Here is a 24,687-nt window from a genome sequence, read left to right as displayed (position 1 = left end):
ACAAAACAAACCAAAACATCCCCATGCTTATTGTCTCCTTATTTTTGTCCTAATACTGATTTTCCCAGCACTCGATTGCCACAAGGAAAATGTTGAATCAGAATTGGGAATAATGGGAATAGCTTTGAGGACTACTGTCCCAAATATCACAATTTCATAAGATTTATGATAATTTGGGGTACCTAATATATTTAGATTGCCCTAACCAAGGTTAAGGCAATCTAAGAGTGTTTTTACATGTGGTCCGGAGGTAGGGGGGCAGGGTTGCTTTAATTAATTAAAACGCCTGTAGCGTCTCATATATCTGTGTCCTTGCACTTCAAAATGGTGGTGGGGCAACTTAACTAAAGCTCATTGAGTAAGCTTTAGCTAAAGCACCCCCACTGCCATTTTTAAGCATGGGGATGCTGATTCACAAGATGCAGAGGCTGCTGGAGTGTGCTAATTAGCATGTTTCATAAGACTTGATTAATTGAGTCTGCTCCAACATGCTGTAATTACAGTGCATTGGGCCAGCCTCCCCGCATGCCTACGAGCAGCCTAAATGACTGGGTTTGAAAGCATTCACAGGGCTTACATTGCCCTTAAAATAGCAGACTCGATATAAAGTTAGCTCTGGTCAGAGGTGAACTACCTTTAGATTGGTATGGGGTAACTTGACCTAGAAAGGTTTAACCTGGCTTAGTGAACACCTGCATGTATTTACAGCACACCCCAGGGTTGGGAAAGTCCAGCCACACTCCATAGCTCCAGGGATGTGATGTTTTTACTAGAGGTGCGTTGAAAAAGATTTTTTGGGACGATACTGATGGCTGATTAGTAACGAGCCGTATTGGCTGATACCAATCGGATTGCAATCATACAAGCCCAGTAGCTTGGAGAGCAGCGTCTGGCTGGTAAGTCAGGGCGGGAGGGAGGAAGGGGTGTGGGGGGCACAGATTGAAGCCCCCATGGTGAAGGAGGGAGTGGGGCTGGGGCAGGGACATGTGCTGCCCAGCTGAGGGGTTGCGGGATGGAGCTGCGAGCAGCTTGTCGCATGGAGGGCATGTGCCCCCCAGATCTGTGCATGGGATGAAGGCAGGCTGCTGCTGTGGGCTGGGTCCAGGGACAGTGCCAGGCTCTTCCCAGCATGGGGTTTGGGCCAGGGTTGTGCTCAGGGCAGGTGGTGGCGGCTTTGGGAGGAGTGGCTTTGGGGGACTATGGGGAATTTTTTGGTGCCTTTAAAACCCCGTAGCGCCCTCTCCCATGTGCCCCCCAGATCTGTGCATGGGATGAAGGCAGGCTGCTGCTGTGGGCTGGGTCCAGGGACAGTGCCAGGCTCTTCCCAGCATGGGGTTTGGGCCAGGGTTGTGCTCAGGGCAGGTGGTGGCGGCTTTGGGAGGAGTGGCTTTGGGGGACTATGGGGAATTTTTTGGTGCCTTTAAAACCCCGTAGCGCCCTCTCCCAGTACTGCTGCCGCACGCCCTGAGTGGAGCCCTAGCCCAACCCCCACACTGGGACGAGCTCAGTGCCATCCCCAGCCCCAGCCTGCAGCAGCATCCCACCCTCACACCGTGCACAGATCTGGGGGGCGCTACCCATGCCTCCCCTGTGGGTGTGCACAGTGGTGGTAGCAACTGCCCCCTTCCTGCACTCCCTGGGAGAGCCGCTTGGGGCTCTGTCCCACACTCTGCCTCTCCCCAGCTGGGCAGTGCCTGCCTCAGCCCCACTCCTTCCCTCACCATGGGGGCCTTAATCTGCCCCCTCCATGCCTCTTCCCCCCAACAGACTTACCGGCTAGCCCCTGCTCTCCAAGCTGCAGAGCTGAACTCCTGGCCGCATGCATGCTGTGGCTGCGCACATGTACACGGCATTTATTGGCAACATTATTGGCCACAAAAGCTGATTGCCAATAATGTCAATTTTCCTTTTATCGGTGCTGATATGATGTGGTGCACCTCTAGTTTTTACCTGCTCCATCAATCCTCCCCAGACCAGGCAGCCCCCTCCAGATCTGCCAACTCCCTCAACAATCTACCAGCCTCTCCTTAAACTAAGCTGCCTAACCTTGAGCCGGGTCCTGGGAGTACCTCTTCTCATCCTTGATAATTAAATGTGAAGCTTATCTACAGCTTGTTAGCAATTATATCACAAAATAGTAAAGCCCAGCTATATTTAAAGATGCACTTTTTTTTATAAAGCTGAAATGCATCTGAACCAAAATCCTGAATCTAACTGCTCAAAAAAATTAAGGCTAAAATTTGAACAAGTTTCCAAATTTTTGTTATTAGGCTTTTCCTCTAAAATATGCCAGTCAAAACCCTAGTTCCAGGCATTCATGTTATAACAGGCTTTTGAAACATAGATTCAAATATTGTGGCACAAACCCATCTTTATTAAAACCAGGTTTTGGAGAAATTAACTTCATAAAGAAGCAGTTATGCATTACACAATATTAATTGTCTACTGTAGAAAATGCATCTTATAAACTAACTAAAAATAAGAGATTTATTTAGTAGGTCTATAAGGTGCAAATCTACCCTGTCTAACTTCAGACTAACCCAGCTTACTACCTCTCCATAGAAAAATATCTGTAACAAACAAGAAATACTACCCTCATCTATTGTTCCAGTTACAGTGTCTTATTTACAGGATAAGGCAGGGTAGATTTGCACCTCATAGACTAACCAAAAGTAGATATATATATCAAAAACTTTCATGAGCTAAAGCTCAGTTCATCAGATGCTGTGTAAAGTGTATCATGCACTCCTTGTTTGCATACTCTGCAAAGCTAGGCCTTCAATAGGAAATCTGCTCTACTAACAGGTTTGTTGCTTACTAAGTACAAATAAGGTTTATTCTGGAATCAGACATATTGACCCAAATTTATTTGTCTAGCTGTTCAGAGATTCATCATATTTAACTATCTGGATATATGGAAGCTTTCAGTCATTTATCAGGTTTGGTCCTGTAGCCCTGGTATTCATTTGAAATCGATTAATTATACTCAATAGTAATATGCAGAGGCTGTTCTACAGTTTCTGTTGGTTTTTTTCATGAGTATGTCTTGCATCAGTAGATCCAGGATTGTGGTTCAGGATTTTGCAGATAGAAAGTGTTGAATGATTTTAACGGGATTAATTAAGGACTGAAGTCCTTGGGTTCAAATCTGAATTTGGGGTAGCATGCAACTGCACATTCACACAGTAAATTACAGTTCCTCTGCTCTCCTATTCCTTTATTGATTAGGAGTGTGGTGAGCAGGTTCAGGATGGCAGCTATTTCCTTTTCTTCCTTCATCAGTGTTTGACTTTTTTTTTACCCCTGTGGACCTTGAGGGATGCATGGTGTTCTCCAGCATGGATCCCCTTTTTGGTCGGCAAAACATTATGAAAGAGTTCCAATTTTGAAAATGCATGTATTATTTTAGGTTTTCACTAGAAAGTTTGAATGAAAAACATAACTGTGTGATCTGTTTTTTCGGCTACCAGCGTATGATTGGTGATTTAAGTTATAGAAGATGTTTTGATTTTACTTGACTGGATTAATCTGGAGAATAAGTACAATTTTGGATGAAAACATTTTGAAATGTTAAACATTTACAGGTAAAATGCACTATACATTAATTAGCTAAATACCTGTGTACAATGAATTCTATCACGTTACGAATTGCAGCAATCTAAATTCAGTGCTTTCAATAGAAATATTCACAAATCCTGTGATTCAACTGTACATGGTTGCATGTGTGGTCTATTAAAAAACAAATCCATCCAGATCCTCTTAACTGCAGTGTACCAACTCAATGCATTGTATTATTATCCTCAGAGTGCCTATCATCACTATGAAAGTAGGGTGTCAAGGTGGCAAGAAAGGGATGTGTTAAATTATATTTCAAAATAAAAAATGAGGCAAGTTTTGGGGTAGTATGCTTGAAGCACATGAGATAATATGTGTTTCTGTGACTCCTGCCAATGTTGACAATATAATGAATTATGTGACTTTCTTGGCAAGAGACACACACGTGCGCACACACATATTTAATTAATGTAGTGTTTTTTACTTTGAAAGTTTGATACAAATATCCACTTTGAAAGAAGGAATAGTTTGATAATGTGTACACTCATTTGACTTTGGAGGATCTGATGCTCCATGTAATTTTTATTCTCTGAAACTAATGATAACCACATTTAATCATTCTTGTTATTTGTTGAGAGAGGTAGTTAGTCATGTTAGTCTGAAGTCAGGCAGAAGATGGGATAATTTGCATCTTTATAGATTAGCTAAAACAGATATGTATAGCATAAGCTATCATAAGCAGCAGGCTTAGTAGAGCTGTGTAGAAAGCAGAAATTTTGTTTCACAAAGCTTTAAGAGATTTCACGATTTGGTGTTCCAAATGGGAGTAAAAATCAAAACTTTACAAAAGTTCTGGAAGAAAATTTTGAAATGAATGGCATCAGGTTGATTGATTTCTTTTTCACTTTTGTCTTTTTATTTTATGTTAAGTTAAAATATATAATGCAAAATATACAATTTTGAAATGACAAGTTTATTTAAAAAGAAAAATAATTAAAATATTCAGTTTTGCAAAATATTTTGATTTTGATGGAAATGCATAGCCTGATGGAATATGCTTTATTGACACTTTCTCCAACCAGGTTGACTTTTGAATTCATGATTTCATTAGTTGACAAGAAATTACATGAGACATATTTTTAGACTTTTCCAATGATAGATATTTGTTGTGGAGAAAAGCTAAAGGTAAACAGGTTAGGATGATGTTCTAAGTTGTTCTGGATATTCTTTCTAAAAAATACTTCTATCTCCTACAAATGAGAAAAATGTCCCACTAAGATTTGGAGCTAGTTTATGTTTTTTGTTTTTTAATTTTATACAGGGAAACTGAATATAAAGGACTACAACTATCCTTGGATCAGGTTACAGCAACAAAGCCATCGTTCTCATATGCAAATTCAACTCCAACTATAACGGACAACAGAAAAGGAAGCAAATCACGCCTCTCAAACACAAAGTCAAAATCAAGGACATCACCATATCCACAGGTAGTTGTCTTTGAATGCCACAGTTGCTGTACAAATCACAGAAGTAAAAATCTTTTGATTCTTCAGCATCCAAATATTGATTCAGACTTCTAATTTTCAAAACCCATTTTTTGCAAATGGCCAGTCTGATTATTATTACTTAATAGTTTGATCACATACAATCTTCTGTGTTATTTACTAGCCTGTCCTCTTGAATGCTCTACTGAACAGCCTTAATAAAACTTGCTTTGAGTTTTGAGAAATTATGCATGTAAAATATTTCCAATAAGTTGTTCAAGCTATTTATCTTTGGGCTGCTGAAATTTTTTCCATTGTCTTTGTTCCATTTCTTTAATACTCACTGTTCACTAGTGTCCTACCTATGTAAAGACCTGCGATATACACATAATATTTCATTTTTATGCTTTTCACACAAAACCCATATCAGTACAGATTTTTTCTCTGTCACCAGACATTTTTTTTTTGCTAGACTTTGTTTTAGTAGTGGTTGTTGTCTGAAAGTTTATAATATTGAATTTCCAATTTAACTTTATATCCTTATCACCAGCTGCATGGTAGTAAAATCACAGATTTCATCATACATAAAGCAGCAGCAGTGCTGGTTGCCAGTCTCTTAAAAATGGTCATACTGTACTTTGCAGCACATCACCATCAGCACCACTGGCAGCTTGGCTCTGTTTCCTCATACCCTTCCAACCACTGAATAAACTGTTGAAAGAATAAGAGAAGCTGTTATAAAGAACTTGGAGCAGGTGCTATTGCCTGTGCTCATCAGTTTTCAGTCCACACATCTGCCACTCAGTTATGGAAAATTGCATAGTAATTCAAGGCTATGGCTAGAAAGTGAGGGTAAGGGATTTAGAGACTTTTTATTCATGGGGTGAGGGAGGGCAGGGGGGCATCGTGATCTCTTAGGGTTACTGAGATGTCTCTTGGCATTTGGATGGTACCTAAGTTTCTGCATTTTTTTTTTAATTGCCTCCTCACTTTTGGAAGAGTAAATGGAATCATGTGTTTTACTGGGTGATGACTGAGAATCCATTATTTGGCAAGCTGTATGCTACCAGAACTGCTACATGAGAAGTGAACTTCAAGAAAAATATGAGTAGTGAAGATCAGCTTCATGTTCATTAGAAAATGAAGAGGCAGTCGTTCTGGTCACTTAACACTATGTTAACATTTTTCTTTAGTATTGCATTATGATGAAGCATAGTTTAATAGGGTGTTTGCATTTTCAGCCAAAAAGTGACTTTGTTAAATTGTAGATGCTGGTCAACATTTGTTTGATTCCAGCTGACTTTAGCACAGCTGGTTTGTGAAAAAGGCAATATCTGTCCCAGGGCTGCCAAAATTGTGGTATAGCTCAATATTAATTATGTGACTGTGGGATTTGTTTCTGTCTGAACACATTGATCAGTGTTCTGCTAGTGATGTCTAATCACAGGGGTGGCTAGATTAAGTACAGGAAAGAGGATGGATAAAAGAAAGGAAGAAAACCTGTTGAGGTTGTGTAGAAACAGGAAAAACTAAAAGACTGAATTGGCTAAAGGATATCTCTATCCTTTTCTCATGATTATAACCCTGGTGGGGGCTCCCAAAATCTAGTCCTGGACCTCATTTATTTTGTATTCCAAAAAGCTAGCCCTGGACCTCATTTATTCTGTACACAGGAAATAGCAACAAAATTGGAAAAACATTTTAATTATGATCATCTGACCAACTGCTTTGGAGTTTAATCACCCATTAAAAATGATCATTTAAAGGAAAGGTTGAAAGTCCTTGCCTCTAATGGAAACATTTTATAGTCAGATTTTGATCAGCCTTTACTGCTTCATGTTTCATCCCTACTTTTGGTTAGGATGCATCTGTCTATCTACCTACAGATGAATAATTAAGAAGAGATAAATGAATAAGGCTGTTTGAGTTTTTTTACATGCTACACTATATTCTTATTTCTTACAGAAATTCCACTGTCCATTAATTATTACTGAATTGCCACTTTGTTGATATTAGTACTAAATTTTCCCTAGATAGAACCATAAGAATTCATTTTGCAGTTTATATTAGTTCTTTACTCTGGCAAGTTGTTTTAAAGAGAGGCATACGAATGATAGGATTAAGTTCAATTCTAGACAGTCTTTCTTTTATTTATCATTTTTTGCTGTAAACTAAAGTTTTGGTGATTTCCAAAATATTCCAAAAGCAACCTCCCCTCCCCTACCTTTTTTTACAGTAACTGTAACTCCTGATCTGATGAAGACTCACTAGCAGTAGGGGTTATTTTAATGGACATGTTGTATTACTTTAATCTAAGCCTTTCACCATCTGTTCTGCCTATAATAGTGAATGCTAAAAGAACATATTTTACATTTCAGGATTACATTAGTAAAAAGTAAGATAAAAGTGATTTAAAAGCATACATATGTTCTTAGTACAATGCAGCCCGCATCTGTGATGTTTTTTTCTTATGGTTAAGACACAAATCAAGAGGAAAGCTGCTAATGCCTAATGTAGTGAAAGTTTTTCATGGAAGAGAGGACTCTACTTCTCTGAGAGGATTTCACCAGATATTTACCAGTTTATAATGATAAAAACATGAGTTGTCTGCCAGAAAATTAGATAGTTGTAATATCTATTGTTGGAACATCTGGCATTGTGTGTGGAGCTGGCTGTTGTCATCTACAAAAGGGTGAGGCTGATGACACACCTGTGTACAGCATTAAGGAATGAAATGTCAGGTGTGTGTCTGATGGAGAAAGTGACCCCAAACCATTCTAGTGTGTAGTAGACTAATACATTTTTATGGTCTCTCTTATTTAGATAGCCATGGAGACAATTGATTTCTTCCTTCCGCTGCCCTTTCCCAAAATAAGACCCTTCTCAAAATGTTTGTAAAATAAAAACAGCAGCATAGACTTGAATAATACCCTTTTTTGGTCAAAGCTAATCCTCTCATCAGGCTGGTGCACTGAATTAGTGCTATGGAGGTGCCAGTTCAGTTCTTCAGAAAACAACTAAAGTACTAAATGTGGCCTGAGAGATATCATTGGGATTTAGTGTTGTTCCTTTTCTGCCAACAGTATTTGTAGCTTTGGAAGGTGGTTATTGATTTCAGGCATTGCCTCAGGCTAGATAAATCCTTCATCTTGTCCTAACTTTTATCTCTTAATTAGACTGGGCAAACCAATTTTTTAAAATATCACCTGACAACAGATATGAGGAAACAATGAGCAAAGCAGAACTTCCATTACTGTAGAAACAATTTATTTACAGGAAACAAAGATTTCACTGCTCCTGATTAGGCAGATTGTTCAAGAAACCTAGTTTAGTAGTCTTTAGCTTTTTACCATTGAAATAAGCAAGCCTAATGCTTTTTGGGGGGTTGGAGTTTCCAGTTCTGTTTCAGCAGAATTCAGAGCTGAGGCTTTGGCCATTTTTTTTTTTTAGTCCTTCTTCCCAGTGATGGCAGAGAAAGTTATACTTGCCCATATTCATGTTCCTCATGTGAGGACATCAGGATTATATTTCTGGAAGATGTAGGGGTAGGATGGCAGCAGTTGAGATAGTATGGCAATGTCAAATTGAGATTCAGTTGCTCAATGGGTAATAAATATATTTTTGGCCTGTGCCTCGGATCAGCTTGGGAGTTATGCAGTAATATCCAGGCTCTCAAGACAACGTGGGCCACAAGTAACTCTTTGTATTAATTTGCTTCTGTCCACAGACTAGCAGGTGCTATGGGTCAGTTCTCAGTTGATTATCTTTTACATTAAGAACAAACAACATGCATAAAGTATCACTGTTTTTTGTTACATGGTTATATGCTCATTGCATGGTAAATTTCTGTTACATGGAACATATACTCTTTGGAATGGTTTCCTATTCTGTAAGCCAAATGCGAGAGGCCTACTGAACTAAATCCTTTGTAATTTGGTCCAAGAGTATCAACTGTGGAAACTTTTGTAGTCATAAGAAGTTCCCAATAAAAGAAATCAAATGGACCCAAAATCAAGGACAGAAAATATTTCCATGCTAAGAGCAATGTAGTAGTTAAAGCTAGTAGAAAAATGCCAGTGAGAGCTAAGTGAAATTCAGAAGTTCCATCCTGTGGGGAATTCAATCATTTCAGCATTTTTGTTGTTGCAGCATGTGACAAAAGTTGAAATTTCCATTTGTTCCCTCTGAAATTAAAATTTTGAAAAAAATGTATTTGAAATGCTTCAATATTAAACATGCTCTTTACACTACATTGTCTCATGGGAATTATAGCTTTTATTCTTAATGCCTCTACTTCCCACAGAAAAGTTTTGTTTTGCAGAAACTGCATTACCCACTAGAAAATTACTCTGATGTAAGATTTCTGGCCAGCTTTAATACAAAATATGTTTTCATGGGAAATTAAAAATAATAATAAAATAGTGATTTTTGTGTGTGTGTGTGTGTGTTGGAACATTGACATGTCAAGTTGCTTTTGGTAAAAAGTTTCAGTTTCGGTAAATATATCCAACCTTTGGTAAATAATCCAGTTATTGAAAAATAAAATCTGAACTTAAAATAAATTGTGTTACTAAAAAAAATGTACTAATTTCATTTTTATTTCCAGCTTTCTATTGGAAAAAAAACTCCTATAATTTTTGGGCCAAAATGAAAGTTTCCCCAGAAAACTCTTATTTTGGTTTGAAAGCCTTTTCATTAATAAATTTTGATTTACAAAAAAATTAATCAGGACTAGTGAAAATGCCCTTGTTAAAGAAGTCTGAGGATGTCTGTATACTAAGTAACACAGTAGAAGAATTTGCATTCTAGTTTGTCACAGAGTACAGTGGCTAACTAAAATTTCCAGCTAATTGAAGTGTGGTTGTCAGTTAAATTAGCTTCACATAGTGGTGAATACAGAGCAAGGGCCTAGGTAGAGTTACTTGGGGGTACTGATCTCATATGATCTCATAGCCCACTTGGCTGTTCAGCACTGAGAATGAGGGGCTTGAACATCTTACTGTATATCTGTGGTGTGACAGGGCCTCCGTTTCTCTCATTGAGAAATGCAGAGCAGGGCATCTCGGATGTGACAGCAGCACTCAGTAGAAAGATGCTTCATCTTGTTTGGGTCTCATAGCCAGCAGTGTAGGGATGTGGCCAGGAGCCCAGGGCAAAGTGGAAGTGAGGACTTACTGCCACTGCGATTGTGAAGGTGCAGCTGCTGGCAGCAGCCCTTGTTTTTTGCAATCCTCACTCCCCCACCCCCATCCCACAAATTGGTGTCTGGGGTGATTGCCCCTATTTTCCCAGGCACTGATTACTACCATGGTAAAAATCAATAATTGTATTCAAATTGCCTTCTCCTGTGCCTGCTCTGTGCCTTCTGCCAAAGAGAAGGAATAGTGTCTCTGCATACAGGCTCTCTAACCTAATGAGGAGGGCTTTAAATTAGGTTCATTGGGGGATGGAGAAAAAAGCCCAGACATAAATAAAGACCCTGAATAAAAAATTACTAAGGGGAAATAATAATGGAATTCTTAGAAATGTTCTCAGGGAGAGGATAGGACAGTCAGTTAAATACCTGAAATGTTTATATACTAATGCAAGAAGTATGGGAAACTAAAAGGAAGAACTGGAGGTCCTAGTATAAGCACAGAATTATGATGCAACTGGGACTGCAGTATGGTCATGGATGAGTGTACTTTGTTCAAGAAGGATAGGCAGGGAAAAAGGAGGTGTTGCCATGCCATATATATAAATTCATTCTATATGTGTTCTGAGATACAGTATGAAGTGGAAGGCAGGCCTGTTGAAAGCCCCTGGGGAAACACCACATGGGAGAGCATCAGAGGAGAGGTCATGGTGGGTGTCTGTTTTGGGCCTCCAAACCAGGAGGAGGAGGTGGACAAGGTCTTCTTTTTTAAAGACCTGATAGAAGCTTCCAAATCACAGGAGTGTAATTATTGAGATATCTTCTGGAAAGTAAACAAAGTAGTGTACAAACAGTCCAGTAAAATATTGGAGTGTGTTGGGGATAACTTTCTGGTACAGATGGTAGAGAGGCTAACTAGGGGGAAGCTCTTCTTGACTTACTGCTCACAAATAGGGAGAATTTGGTTGGGAGTTTGAAGATAGAAAATAATTTGGGTGACAGTGACCATGAAATGATAAGAGTTCAAGAACCTAAAGAAAGGAAGGGAGGAAGGAGAGCAGCAGAATAAGGACACTGGTCTTCAGAAAAGCAGACTGACAAACTTGGGGAACTAGTGGGCCAGATCTCTTGGGAGACAAGCTGGGGTGGGGGCAAAGGGGTCCAGGAGAGCTGGCTGTACTTCAAGGAGGTTCCCGTAAGGGCACAATAGCAAGCTAAACTGGTATGACAGAAGAATGGGAAATCCAACAGGAGACCAGCCTGGTTAGACAGCCATCTCTTCAATGAGTTGAAATTCAAAAAAGATTCTAGAAAAAGTGGAAATTTTTTCATAGTACCAGGGAAGAGTACAAATATTACACAGGCATGCAGAGAGAAAATTAGCAAGACCAAGGCATGATTTGAGATGCAGCCTGCAAAGGATATAAAAGGAAATAAAAAGGAATTCTACAAGTGACAAAAGTAAGAGTAAGACCAGAGAAACCATAGGTTCCTTATGGACCAGGGCCTGGTATTGCTTAATCTCTTCATGAATGATTTGGGCAATGAGATCAAGTGCCCGCTTAGCAAATTTGTGGATGATATGAAGTTGGGTAGAGTTGAGTTTAATCCGAAGGTAGGACTAGGATCCAGAGTTACCTGGATAGATTAGTGAAGTGGTCTTCAATCAATCAGATGAGGTTCAAGAGAACAAAGGCAAAATCCTGCACTTGGGACAGAATAGTTGCATGCACAAAGATCAGTGAATGACTTGGCTAGGCTCCAGAATTGCAGGACCTGGGCATTACATCAGACCATAAATGGATTATGAGCCTACAATGTGCTCTTGTTGCAAAAAAGAGTCAACAGCATACTGGATTGTATTAAAAAGAGTTTTGCTTGCAAATCAAGTGATTTTTTTCTATTCTGTTCAGCATTGATGAGGCTTCAAACGGAGTACTGTATCCAGTTTTGGGCCTCACACTTCAAGAAGGTTGTGGACAGTATGGAAAGTGGTGGACAGAGGCCTGGAAAGTGTGATTTATGCAGAAAGGCTGAAAGAGAGAGGATTGTTTTGTCTTCTAAGGAGAAGATGGGGTGGGTGCGGGGGGAGGTTGATGACAGTCTTCAAATACCGGAAGGGTGATTACAGAAAGGATGGAGCTGGCTTTTCTCTGTGGCTGTAGGGGACAGGAAGAGAAGCAATGGCTTCAAACTGAAGCAGAGGAAAATTAGGTTGGAGACTAGGAGGAACTTTTTCACTATAAGGGTGGTCAAGCTTTGGAGAAGGTTACCTAGAGAAACTGGAAATTTTCAAGAGCGGGTTAGAGAGGTAATTGATTGGGTTGATTTAGTCAGGGTGATTCTTGTGTTGAGCAGAGGACTGGACTAGATGACCTTGTGAGGTCCCTTCCAGTCCTACTTTCCTATGATCCTGTGATGGGATAGATTTTTGCTGGATAGATTTTTAGACTGGCTGTTTAAAAGCTCTGTTGCTTTTTAACACCTTACCTCGCTCCAAAACCTTAATAGTGTCTGATATTTCTGAAGACTTCAGCATACATATGGCCATACTAGAATGTTAGCCATAGCTCCTTCCCACATGTGTATATATAGGTCTTTGCAATGTGACTACATGCAGTCACTGACATTTCCTACTTACGATACTTTCTGTTAATAAAAATCTCAAGCAATTTTACTACTGGAACTGTACAGATGGTTTAACTTTCTCTAAGTAAAACTAATAGTCAGTACTTTTGATGTACTCTTCTATATTCTTTGGCTAGTGTATAAAATATTGATTCTGGTTGCTATGAGGAGTTTCACAACAACCCAGATTCATGAAATGGAAAGTTTTGTCTTTGGTAAAAATTAGGCCTTTGCATTAAAATGAAAAGTTACTGGGCATTTTTATGGGGAATGAGAGGGTATGAGAATTCCAGATTCCTCTAAAAATATCAGTGTGTATATACTGATATTCAGTTATGGAGAAATTGTGCATACTTTTTGGGCTGTGTTCTGTTGCATGAGGGTGCTGTATACTATACTTCACCATCCTTCAATATTATTCCCAAATGTTTCAGTCCCTCTTGCTCTTATTAGATAGTCTTCTCCTTTAGTAAGCTGTCTTCAGTAGCTGATTTCCTTGCTCTCAAGGAACAAACAGTAAGCAGAAAGGCAAGTCCTTCTGATCTGCCACTTCAAAACTTGGCCACACCCTGGAGTTTTTCCTCATGGTGTTTTGAAACACCTGAGTGTCCAGGATATTTCTTTACTTACTGTAATAGGGAGAAAGGAAGATTTGAAGGTGTCTGATAAAACAGGCAGGTAAGGGAGATATAGGGAAGGCATTGTGGTCATGAACAACGATAATGAAAAGGATTTTGAACAAAATTCAGTTTTGTCTTTCAGATATTGGTATCATTTCAATCTTTTCTAGAACTGCTTTTGAGTGGAAGAATGGAGCTACAATACTGCACATGAGTTTCATTTTCAAAGTTATAAATAAAATATTTTCCTATTTAAATATATTGCATTAAATATGGATGTTGATGAGCTAGGTTTTACATATCTTAAATGATGGAATCGGGTGGCTTTTAAATGGGAGGAATGGGATTTAGATTTTCATGAGGTCTGCCCTGTCAGCTGTGAGAGTGCCTTTCATTTTGTATTGCAGTATTCTGGATTTCATACAGAAAGATCTGAATCTGACCATGAGAGCCAGTGGGGTGGAAGCCCACTCACTGATACTGCTTCTCCACAATTACTGGAACCTGCTGAGAGACCAAGCTCACAACACCATGATGTCTCCTGTGCCTATAGACAGTACTCGGACCGCAGCGCTCTCTGCTATGGCTTTGCACTTGACCATTCTAGGTTGACTGATGACAGACATTTCCATACTCAGGCCTGTGAAGGTGGCAGATGTGAAGCTGGTAGATATTTCCTGGGCACACCACAGCCTGGAAGAGAGACTTGGTGGGGTTCTCGTTCAGCACTGCCCCTGACCAAATCATCCCCTGAAAGCAGAGAAGCATATGAGAATAGCATGCCCCACATAACTTCAGTTCACAGGATTCATGGTAAGAAATAACAAGCAATTCTTGGGCACCGTAGCAAATCTAAAGCAATAGTTTCAAAGTCATGAAGCCATGTGGCCAGTTTGTGTGTGAGAGGTCTCCTGATCTGTGTGCTCGTGTCTGGGTCTGGGTGTACAAATTGTACAGTAGTACAGATCTGGGTTTGATAATCAGATCTATATAGTAAAATATGCCATTTGCTTCTAACTTTTTAGTTCTGAAATGAAGTTGGAAGCATATTGTATTATTACTCACATACCACATGCATCCTCTTCTCAAAAAATTGCCATCCCAAATCAGTGAAGTATCTTAAGGGAGGAGGCTGATTTTTAGACTGGAACAAAGGTATGGGCATGTAGGAATGGCTACTGGGGACGGTGCGTGGCTCTCAGCCACGTGGATCAGGGACAGGCCCACTCATCAGTGTTATTCACCCTACTCCTGCAGCTCGACAGCTAGAAGTTTAACCTTCTCACAGCTGCTGTGAAATTGGCAGTAGCTTTCGGCTGAGCAGCAAGGGGAGAGAGAAGTGATACTGATGAGTGGACTCTGCTCTATATGGCCAGTATTTAGCCATGATGAAGCTGTGCTATGGCAGGTAAGTCTATTTAGCCATGATGAAGCTGTGCTATGGCAGGGAAGTGGGGAAAAATCTTGCACAATGTATGCAAATAAATATGGTAGGTTAAATCTCAGCAAACATGTAAGAGGTGTACCTAATGTAAATAGTCTATTTCTGTGAGTGCACCAGTTTGCATAAGAACTAACCCCAATTTACACCTGGAACCAAACCTAGGATGGATAATGCTTGAAGTCTGGACAAGTTTTGGACAACCTTTTCTGCCCCACTCTGCAGTTAATGTCTTAGACTAGAAGCAACTATGCTGAGGAGAAAAAAACCTCAGCCAGAATGACTGTTCTCCAATAAATTCCAGCCAGACCAAGGACAAAAAGTGTTGTAAAATTAAAAAGAATCCCTGACTTTGTTTTTTGCAGATTTAATTGGGTTGGATAAAATTCACAAAGTTTGAATGAACAGCAAATAGACAGAATATAAAGTTGTTCTTCCAAACATTTTGAGGCTTGTCCAGTACAGCTTTCATATGAAGACTGGCTAACATGATGTTGTGAGATGCATGTAAGTGTAGACTGATTGGAATAGCCTGTTGTAGCAGTGATTGCATTTTTTGAGGAAGGAATTGGTCTGCAGTGCTAAGTATTATCTAAAGAATTTATGACATTTGAGGGCCCCAGTCCTAAGCAAGCTATAAGTTTGCCTACCTGCAGTTGTGCAACTGGGATGGAGGGGAAAGGGAGGAAGAGGCAAGTAGAATACCAGCCACAGGCACTGGCTAAAAGGGGGTACCAGAATCACACCCCCAGCTCCCCACCCCAGAAGTCCTTGCCACAGCAGGGGCAGCCCTGTGTTGCTTGGCCATAGGAACCAGGCAGGCTTAGTCCTGCCCCCAGTGGTGTATCTGTGGGGTGGGAGGCAAGTAGAGTGGATGGAATGGTGCTTCCTCGCAGGGAGCCTTTGCCAAAGCAGGCATAGCCCTGAACCCACTGCCATAGCAAAGGGGGGGGGGTAAGTGGGGCGACTGCACTGGGTGCTGAAGCGAAGGGGTGCCAATAGGTGCTGCCCAGCTGGGGTGGGGTGCAGGACAGAGCCACGAGTAACTCATTTGGGGTGTGGGGGGAGGCGTGCAGGGATAGGGGAAGGGAAGCTCCTGCTGCTGCATGCACTCCTGGGCATGCATGGGGGGGTAGTAAACTCCTGGATCTGTGTGGGGTGAGGGTGGGCTGCTGCTGCGGGGTTTGCCCTGGGCACCAAACTTCATTGCTACAGCACTGCAAGAACCCACTGGTGTATCTGAAGCAAATGGGGTCTTGAGGGCACCTCCCAGAGAGCTTACACCAAACAGCTGCTGCCACCTAAGCTGATGCTGCTGTAGTAGTAGCAGTAGCAAGGGGAAGATTTCCCTTCAGCTCAACCTCTAATCCCTCCCCCCTCCAAGACCACCTTCCCCAGCTACAGTGATGGGCATACCTTCCCCTGCCTACCCTGGATGCTGAAGGAGCTCCCTACACCTCTGCCTACTGCATTTGCTAATTGAATTGGCTCTCTAAATTTAGAACAAATTGGCATATTTCACTTGAATTAGAATAAAATTATTCCAAAATAGAGAGAAAAAATGAAATATCAAGTTCAAGGAAATGTGGTCTAAAAGATAGTGATGGAAGAAAGGAGGCCTTTAATTGAATTTGGTCAGTACTAATCTGCCGTTTTCTTTTTACCACAGTGTATTGCACTTTCCAGTATTCTGTTCCTTTACTCCATCATATGCAAGTGCCTGCAATTTTTTCTTCTGTAAAACAGAGTTGAGTAAAATATATTGATTTTTTAGTAATTCAAATATACTTTGTTTTTTATATATAATATAATATAATATAATATAATATGTATGTATGTGTATATAAAACAAAGTATATTTGAATTACTAAAAAGTCAATATATTTTACTCAACTGTTTTACAGAAGAAAAATATATAACGTTATAAGATATGTGTGTATGTATATGTGTGTGTGTGTGTATATATACACAATGTGTCTGTATATATGTGTGTGTGTACACACACACACACACACACACACACATATATATATATAACCTGTTATATAATATATAATGTTATTCATATATAGGTACATGGTATACACCAGGTTATTGTAATTATAATCATATTATAATTGTTGGTGATCATACTAAGTCTTATGTAGAAATATTTATGTATACACTATTGTTCTTAATGTGGGGATAAAATGTGTATTTTATGTGTATTTTATCAAAGACAACCAATGAAAACTAATAATAGAGTTTGATTTTGGTTTCTTTGCTAGTTCAACTTTTATTACAGCTGCTGTAGTTAAATTCTTCATTGTATGGAGCTCCACAGATATATTACAATGGGTCTTCTGCTTGTATGTAGTTCTGGGGGCAGAATCAGACTTGTTAGTCACTCTGCAGAAGGGAATGCCCCACTTTCCGAAAATCTTCCACGCCTTTCTGCTTCCACAGTTGGAGCTCAGTAGATCTGAGCTACACTGGTGCAGACCATTGCTTGTTCTCAAAACAATCTCTATTTGGTTGATTAGACCTGAATGTAGCTTCCAGAGCTACTTCTTTGTGTAGGAAATGCCCACTATTCCTTCTCTCTGGGCACATCTACATGAGATACTGACTGCAGTAGCCAAAAAATACCGCACAGTGGCATGTCACAACATGGACAGTGCTAATACAATACTGCGCAGTATGATTAGGTAACTGTGCAGTAGTTAGCCCAGCGCTAACCACGAGTACCCCGATGTGTAGTAACTCCAGTTACTGCACATTTATTTAGTACTTGCTAATGCACATAATAAAGTGCTAATACAAGTACTTACTAATACAAGTACTAATGCACAGTAGCATCTTGTGTAGATGTGCCGTTTGAAATGTAATTTATTGGCTACATCTTCTTGTCACCCATGTGCAAAGAAATAACAGAAGACAAAACCAGGAGGAGGGAAAGGCAAAATTAGTATGCTCCTTACTCCTCATTGAACTTTTCAATCGGAACCTTCCTGCCCCTCAACATGAAAGCATCCATTAGGGTCCTTGTGCTAGAGACATTTCACTTATCAGGCATGTAAGTGGACTCTAGGTGCGTAAGGAGTATGGACAACATGCACTTGGTGTGGCTTCAAAAGGAAAGGAGAGCTGCTTCTTGGGAACACACAGCAACTGTTAGGTATCCATAGTGACACAACTGAACTAAATCATGCCAACATGACCCCGGATGAACAAGGTTAAAATTGGAGCAGTTTTGCTACATTTGTATTGCAAGTTTCATGCACAAGTAACAGTTAAAGCATGCAACTGCCATGATCCTGAGCAGTGGTTCCCTGTCCCCTTTTGAACTGCTCTAAGCTTGTGTTTGGCCCTGCCATATGTGTGATTCGTTCTATTCCATTCTATTCTATTCTGATCAAGTCACTGAAAAATAATTAAAAAGTGGATACATCCTCCTTCAACTCCTCACTGCTTTTTTTTGTGATTTAGTCCTAAGGATAAGATGATAGCATGTTACAAAAGTAGATACATTCATGGATTTTCAGGGGCTTGAACAGGGTAGAACAGAATCATAATGTAGGTACCTAAGTCCACTTAGACATCTAATAGATGGAATGGAATCTAGCCCACAGCAAGTGGCGACTCCTCATGTTTCACCTTGCAGACAAGGTTTAGAAGACCAGAGTATTAAGGGATGCAGAGAGAAGTTCCCCTGAACCACCTGAGTCTGTATTAACAAGTACCACTGTTGAGTGCTGAGCATTTGTTTCATTTTTTTCATCACCTCAGAAAAGAGCACAAAATATTTCCCAGAAGGATCTAAACTGGAATCATATATCTGTCTCCGTTAAGCCCTGCAGGATGTCAATTAAGAAGAATGAGTCTCAAAGCCAAGAAAGATTAAACAAATAGGACCAAAGGTCTAAATCAAAATGGTTGTTTCCTCACAAAGTGAACTCATTTTTTTTTTTTTATTTTCAAGGACACAGTGAAACATGGATTCCAATGCTTCCTTTGGGATATTATGCACAGTACTACAAAAAGAATAGTTCTAGTGGTGGAACAACAGACAAGAAGGAACAATGTCTATCTTCCTTAGAGTCTAATATAGATGAAGCATGAGATTGGATACCTCTAGTACAGTTCAGATTTTAGAAAAGGATAAGTCGGTGATGTGAGACAGTGCCTCAGAATGTCCCATTATGCATCTGGGAGTGGAGCTGGGGTGATGTTCTTGTAGTAGCAGGGCAAAGCACAAACAGGCATACAGGAAGTCAGCAGTTCTATAGAGGCTATAGAATAATCATTCATGTTTCTTAGAGATGCACTGCAGTGGACCTTGGCACCTACATGAAGCTCCTCCAGAATTGTCTTCAGTTTCTACCACCTTACTATCCCACCGTCAGTGAAAATAATTTCCTAGTTCATGAATCTGACAAAAAAGCCATGATGATGCCATCTTGGATATACAGGGTGTTTATTTGGGATCCCAAAGAAATCAGGAAGTTGATTCTGGGACAAGATACAGAGCTTAGACCATTTTTTAAATGTACTTTAACCAATTTTTCCCTTTACAAACATGGACATATATTGACCATGAAAGACAATACATTCACCAAGACCTTTCTGAACCAGCCAGTAGGAATAAGGGAGAAGCGAAGCTGCTTTTGTCAAGGGCAGACTCTTTGTGTGATTGAGCACCCTCTTGTGCAACCCTCTTAAAGATTAACAGTTACACAAATAATCATTTCCAGATTCTGACGCCCTTATTCATTTTGAATTGGTCCTGTTTCTATGAGTGTCCCTCTGGAGTAAGCTGGACTCTTTGTGAAGTAACAAGCTATTCAGTATGAGCAAAAGTAATCTGGTTTATAGTCTCTTTTTATCTCAGATCCTTATCCGCAAAATGCTAAAATCTTTGGGAAAGGACTACCTTATATTTCATATTTGTACAGTGGCCAACAAAATGGAGGGCTAATCATGACTGGGGCCCATAGGAGCTACTGCATAAATAAATAACTCTGTGTCTCTGAAATGTACACTAAGAATAAATACATATTTGTGTGGTGCTCAGATACTATGCAACTGCTATAGAGTTACTGATGTTGCCATCAGCAGAAAGTACTCTACAGTAGAGCACTTCAGATATACACAGCAATCCAGAGTCCAGATGTATAGCATGTATATAGAATTTGCCTATAGTCATTAATTTTATCACCTGTTCTGGAAACACTCTGGTGATAATATCATAGAGTACATCTCTGTGTACAGTTAATGTGATGGAATATACTCTAGCACAATTTGAGCCAGAGTAAACTAATTTAATGTCACTGTCTACATGTACATTTAAGAGCAGTAATTTACCGCGCTGCTGGATACCACTTATGTCTTACAGGACTGTCTGGCAGCACAGTAAATTAGTCTACTGTATCCTAGTTGCCATGCACATGTAGATAGTGACTCTTTACTGCACAGCAAATTAGTCTGCTATGCTGTAAAGTATCTTGTGTAGTCATGCCCATACTGCTACAAGTATGTGGACGTTAATGCAATGAAGAATACAAAAATGTACACATTTACCACATTTTCTTTCTTCACGTAACAATATCCGCCAAACCTCCCCTTCCCACTAGACAATATCTTTTGTGTGGGCTGTGGCAAAATGGCATTCAGTAACTTGTAAAAAAAGCTGTCTCATATTTTGTCATAGGCATGAATATTAGCAAGATTTTATGAAGTCCATAACTGCATTGTCTCCTTATAGTTGAAATATTTTTCAACTGTTAGGCTCTTCAGGGATAGGGTTACTCTCCTTTTACAAGTGACTCATGGGTCTGGTTCTGTCTCAGCTGCATGTGAGCTGAACACCTCCTCTTACAGATCTGTGGGCCTTATTACCAAAAGACAGGTAATTTCAGGTTAGCATGGTTGAAATTTTCTATTTTAGAGATTTTGGACAGCAGATATTTATGCACATACAAAACTCATTTCCCTATAGTTGCCAGTCAGTGAACATGAAGGCATATTTTGTTCCATTTCTTATTGACAGAAAACATGTATATGTGATGACAAGGCTACAAAATCTAGTCTCTTGATTTATTATATACTTGTCTTATTAACCTCTTCTGACCTTTAAGATATAAGGAATTATCTAATAACCTATACTTCTGACACTTTATGGGCCTGATGTTCAGCTAATCACCATTTGACTCTGTTTTTATGGGCACAAAAAGTACCTAGCTATCTAAGTGCTTCCAACCATGCTTATAATTTGTTTTAGGTGCAAAATCACATGCCCAAATTATTGATTTGGGCCAATTACTGACCATCACTGATTATCTGTAGCTCTGACACAATCTTTTGTGATCTTGGGCACTTATGCCTAAATCCTATTTCACCATTATATGCCTAAGTGGCATTTACATAGCCATGTAATTGCAATTTTTGGCACTTAAACAGTTTAGATTCTATTTCCATCTGTGGCAGAATAGGATCTCTCTACATGCATACCATGTGGAAGCAAAATAGAGGAGGAGGGCAGCTCTCCACCTTTTTGTGACTAGGGCACTAACCCAGGGAGTGGGAAACCAGAAGCTGATTGATGCCAGAGGAGGAAGAGGGTACCAGTGGCTTAACTAAAATGGGGTGACTGAAGCAGGAGACCTGGTCACCTACTTGGCAGGGAGTTGAAAAAATAAGAGCCATCCCTACAACTACATTAGCAACTGGAAGATGCCATTGCTTCTGTGAATTTCTGCTTTTCCAAACATTCAGCTGCACTATAATGCTTCTGAGGATAGCCCCATCTTCTAACTCCTCTCATCCAAAGAAGGGTGGAACCTGCATGTACCACTTCCCATTATAGAAGTACTGTAACCACCAGGCCTTAACTCTAGACACTGCCCAGAGCATTGTTCTCTTGAAGCTGACCCATGGCACCTCGAATTTAGGAAAATGAATAAGCAAGTGGGAATAATTTCTGCCTCAGCCCTGGACTCTCTTTTTTTTCCAGGGCAGCATCCATCTCACTGAGTTATCCTTCTACTTTGCTCTCCAGCTCCTTGCCCAACATATCTTCCTCTATTGATTGACTATTGGGCCAGTTTCAAAGGAAACCATACCCTGATGGTTACAGTACTTTTTCATGGTGAGGGAGCCCAGGCCCCATGCTCCCTGGAGAAGTATGTCTAAGCTATTGAATTTGGAGGTGAATCCAAAAGGGATTTGGAGGTGAAAGGGTGAAAAGGGATCCTCTTCCTCCAATGTCAAATATCTTCTATTAGTATTGTCCCTGCAACTAAAATTTTAAGATTACCTGGTATTGTGAATGTGCCTGGGTGATTCTGTTGTGCCTGGTACTTATGCAACACTCAGCCTACTGAGATACATGCTCAGAAGGGAAATGCAAGGTGAGCACAGCTACAGGGAATCTATACTGTGCACAGGGACAAAAAAATGCAGTCATGTAGTTACTGACTGCTACTTAGGCATGTAAAAATTAAATAAAATTTAGCCCTAATCTCTGCCTCAGTTCTCCACGTGTATCATGAACATACTTCTTTTGTTTTCAGTGTTTAAGCATTCATGGTCAGAGACTGACTTTAGTTTGGCTTCCAGTTGCTCTTGTATATAAATATTAACTCAACCTACTACCAATACAGTCAGTCATTACATGCTATCATGGTTGTTTACTTTCCTTTGAGACAAACTGTGTACAAACCAAACCTGACTACTTGTCCCCTTTATCTGTTTTCTAGGGAGAGGACACTGGGATGAGGATAGTGTTGTTAGTTCACCTGATCCAGGCTCTGCTAGTGAATCAGGAGACCGATATCGTCCTGAACAGTATCAGAATAGCCCACATGAGCCCAGCAAAATTGAAACTCTAATAAGAGCTACTCAGCAAATGATTAAGGAGGAAGAAAACAGGCTACAGCTACGGAAAACAACTCCTGATCCATTGGTCTCTCTTAACGGAGCAGGGAAAAAACACTCCCTTTGCTTTGCTAACTACCAGCAGCAGCAGTTGACAGGCGATGTCTGTCATGTTCCTACAGTTGCCAACACCTCTCCATGTGAACACATTCAACAACGAGACGGGAAGATTATGAGCCCACATGAAAATGACTACGACAACAGTCCTACGACACTGTCTAGAATAAGCAGCCCAAATTCTGACCGAATTTCAAAGTCCAGTTTGATACTAGCTAAAGACTATCTGCATTCAGACATGTCCCCACATCAAACCACAGGAGACCATCCAGCAGCTTCTCCAACCTATTACAGCCCACACAGGCAGTACTTTGATAAGCATGCTTATACGTTAACTGGATATGCTCTTGAACATCTATATGACAGTGAAACTATTAGAAACTATTCCTTGGGCTGTAATGGATCACACTTTGATGTGACTTCTCATTTAAGGATGCAGCAAGATCCAGCACAGGGACACAAGGGGACCTCTGTTATAATAACCAATGGAAGCTGACATTTTTTTCTAATATATTTTGTTCTTTAAAAAACAAAACAAAACAAAAAACCCCCTTTGAAATGTAATTGGAAGATATATATGTTTTAAGGCCCTGGTTACCAGCATTTGATATACCACAATGCACTAGAGAAAATACCTAAAGTACTGGGGAAAAGTTAGTAGATGTGTTCATTTAAAAATAATGCACTGGCATTAGGGTTATAGTGAATACAACTAAATACAATGTGGCTGTCATATTATATAGAAAAGCTGGGAAAGGCTTGGGCTGGGCTGGCTAAGCAGACTTTTGGTAGACCAGTTGAGCAGTTTATGCACCCTGGGCTCATCTGGACAAGATGCTTTACTGTACAGCAGATTAATTTGCTGCACAGTAAAGCATCACCGTCTACATGTACATGTGAGTGGCAGTTAGGGTGCAGTAGACTAACTTACTGTGCTGCCAGATTGTCCCATCAGATACAAGTGGTATCTGGTAGCACAGTATTTTACTGAGCTTAAATGCACATGTAGACAGTGACATAGGGATTAGTTTACTCTGGTTCAATTTGAGATGCAGTATATTTCAGTTGTATAAATTGCACATGTAAACGCACCCACTGACTAATTTAATACATACTAAAGCATCAGCGTCTACATGTGCACAGCACTTACCATGTGGTATTTTTGTCTAATGTGCTGTTTTCTAGTACCTGTACATACAGATACTAGAAATTAGTGCATTAAACTGATGCACCGAAGCACACATGTAGATGCTGACTGGAAGCAAATTGCTCTCAGTCAGCCTAGGCAGCAGGGGGCCACAGGAGATGGAGAGAGCTGTCCTGGCTCAGCAGGATGCTGCCTCTCAGTTGCTTGGAGTTTGGGACCTGTCTTCATCTCAGTGTGACTGGGAGAGCTGTCCCAGCTGCTGGGCAGCTGCCTCCAGGCCACATGGAGATTGGGACGGGATGGGTACTGGGGGTAAGTTAGTAGACACATCTCAATCCCATCAGATGGGATGGATACTGATCACCAGGAATCCTGGTTTTCTCCCATTAAAAAAAATCCCTAATTTTTGGTTTAAAAAAGTAACCCAAAATACACATTTTTCCATGCTTAAAACGAAACACGACTAATATATATATATAGGTGAGAATTGGGGATTTTTTTATCAGAGAAAACTAGGATCCTGGCTGACTACCACATAGCTGGGAAGCAGTTGCCTGGCAACTGGTATGGCTCTCCCCTGCCCTGCAGAATCAGGATCAGCCCTGTATACCCTCTGCCAGCATGGGGTTGATGCCTGAGGAAGCCAGGCAGTTTAGGGCTGCTCCTGCCCTGCTCTGCCCACCTGCAGCAGCAGCAGGTGGGAAGAG

The 24,687-nt window shown here is 40.3% G+C and overlaps 1 protein-coding gene across 11 annotated transcripts in view; it reads left to right on the top strand.

Annotated features, from left to right (window-relative positions):
- Window positions 1-24,681, top strand: part of SIM1 (SIM bHLH transcription factor 1) — a 67,119-nt gene extending 42,438 nt beyond the window's left edge. For all 11 annotated transcript variants that reach the window (XM_025200072.1, XM_006020462.2, XM_025200071.1 and 8 more), the window contains 3 exons: window positions 4,877-5,042; window positions 13,829-14,234; window positions 22,599-24,681. In XM_025200072.1, the coding sequence (XP_025055857.1) occupies window positions 4,877-5,042; window positions 13,829-14,234; window positions 22,599-23,329 (1,303 nt within the window). In that variant the 3' untranslated portion in view covers window positions 23,330-24,681. The remainder of the gene's footprint in view (window positions 1-4,876; window positions 5,043-13,828; window positions 14,235-22,598) is intronic.
- The last annotated feature ends 6 nt before the right edge of the window (window positions 24,682-24,687 follow it).

This window comes from Alligator sinensis, unplaced genomic scaffold (genome assembly GCF_000455745.1).
Source record: "Alligator sinensis unplaced genomic scaffold, ASM45574v1 scaffold145_2, whole genome shotgun sequence".
In the NCBI taxonomy this organism is placed as follows: Eukaryota; Metazoa; Chordata; order Crocodylia; family Alligatoridae; genus Alligator; species Alligator sinensis.
The sequence above is the reverse complement of the archived record's forward strand: the minus strand, read 5'-3'. Positions and strand labels throughout refer to the sequence as shown.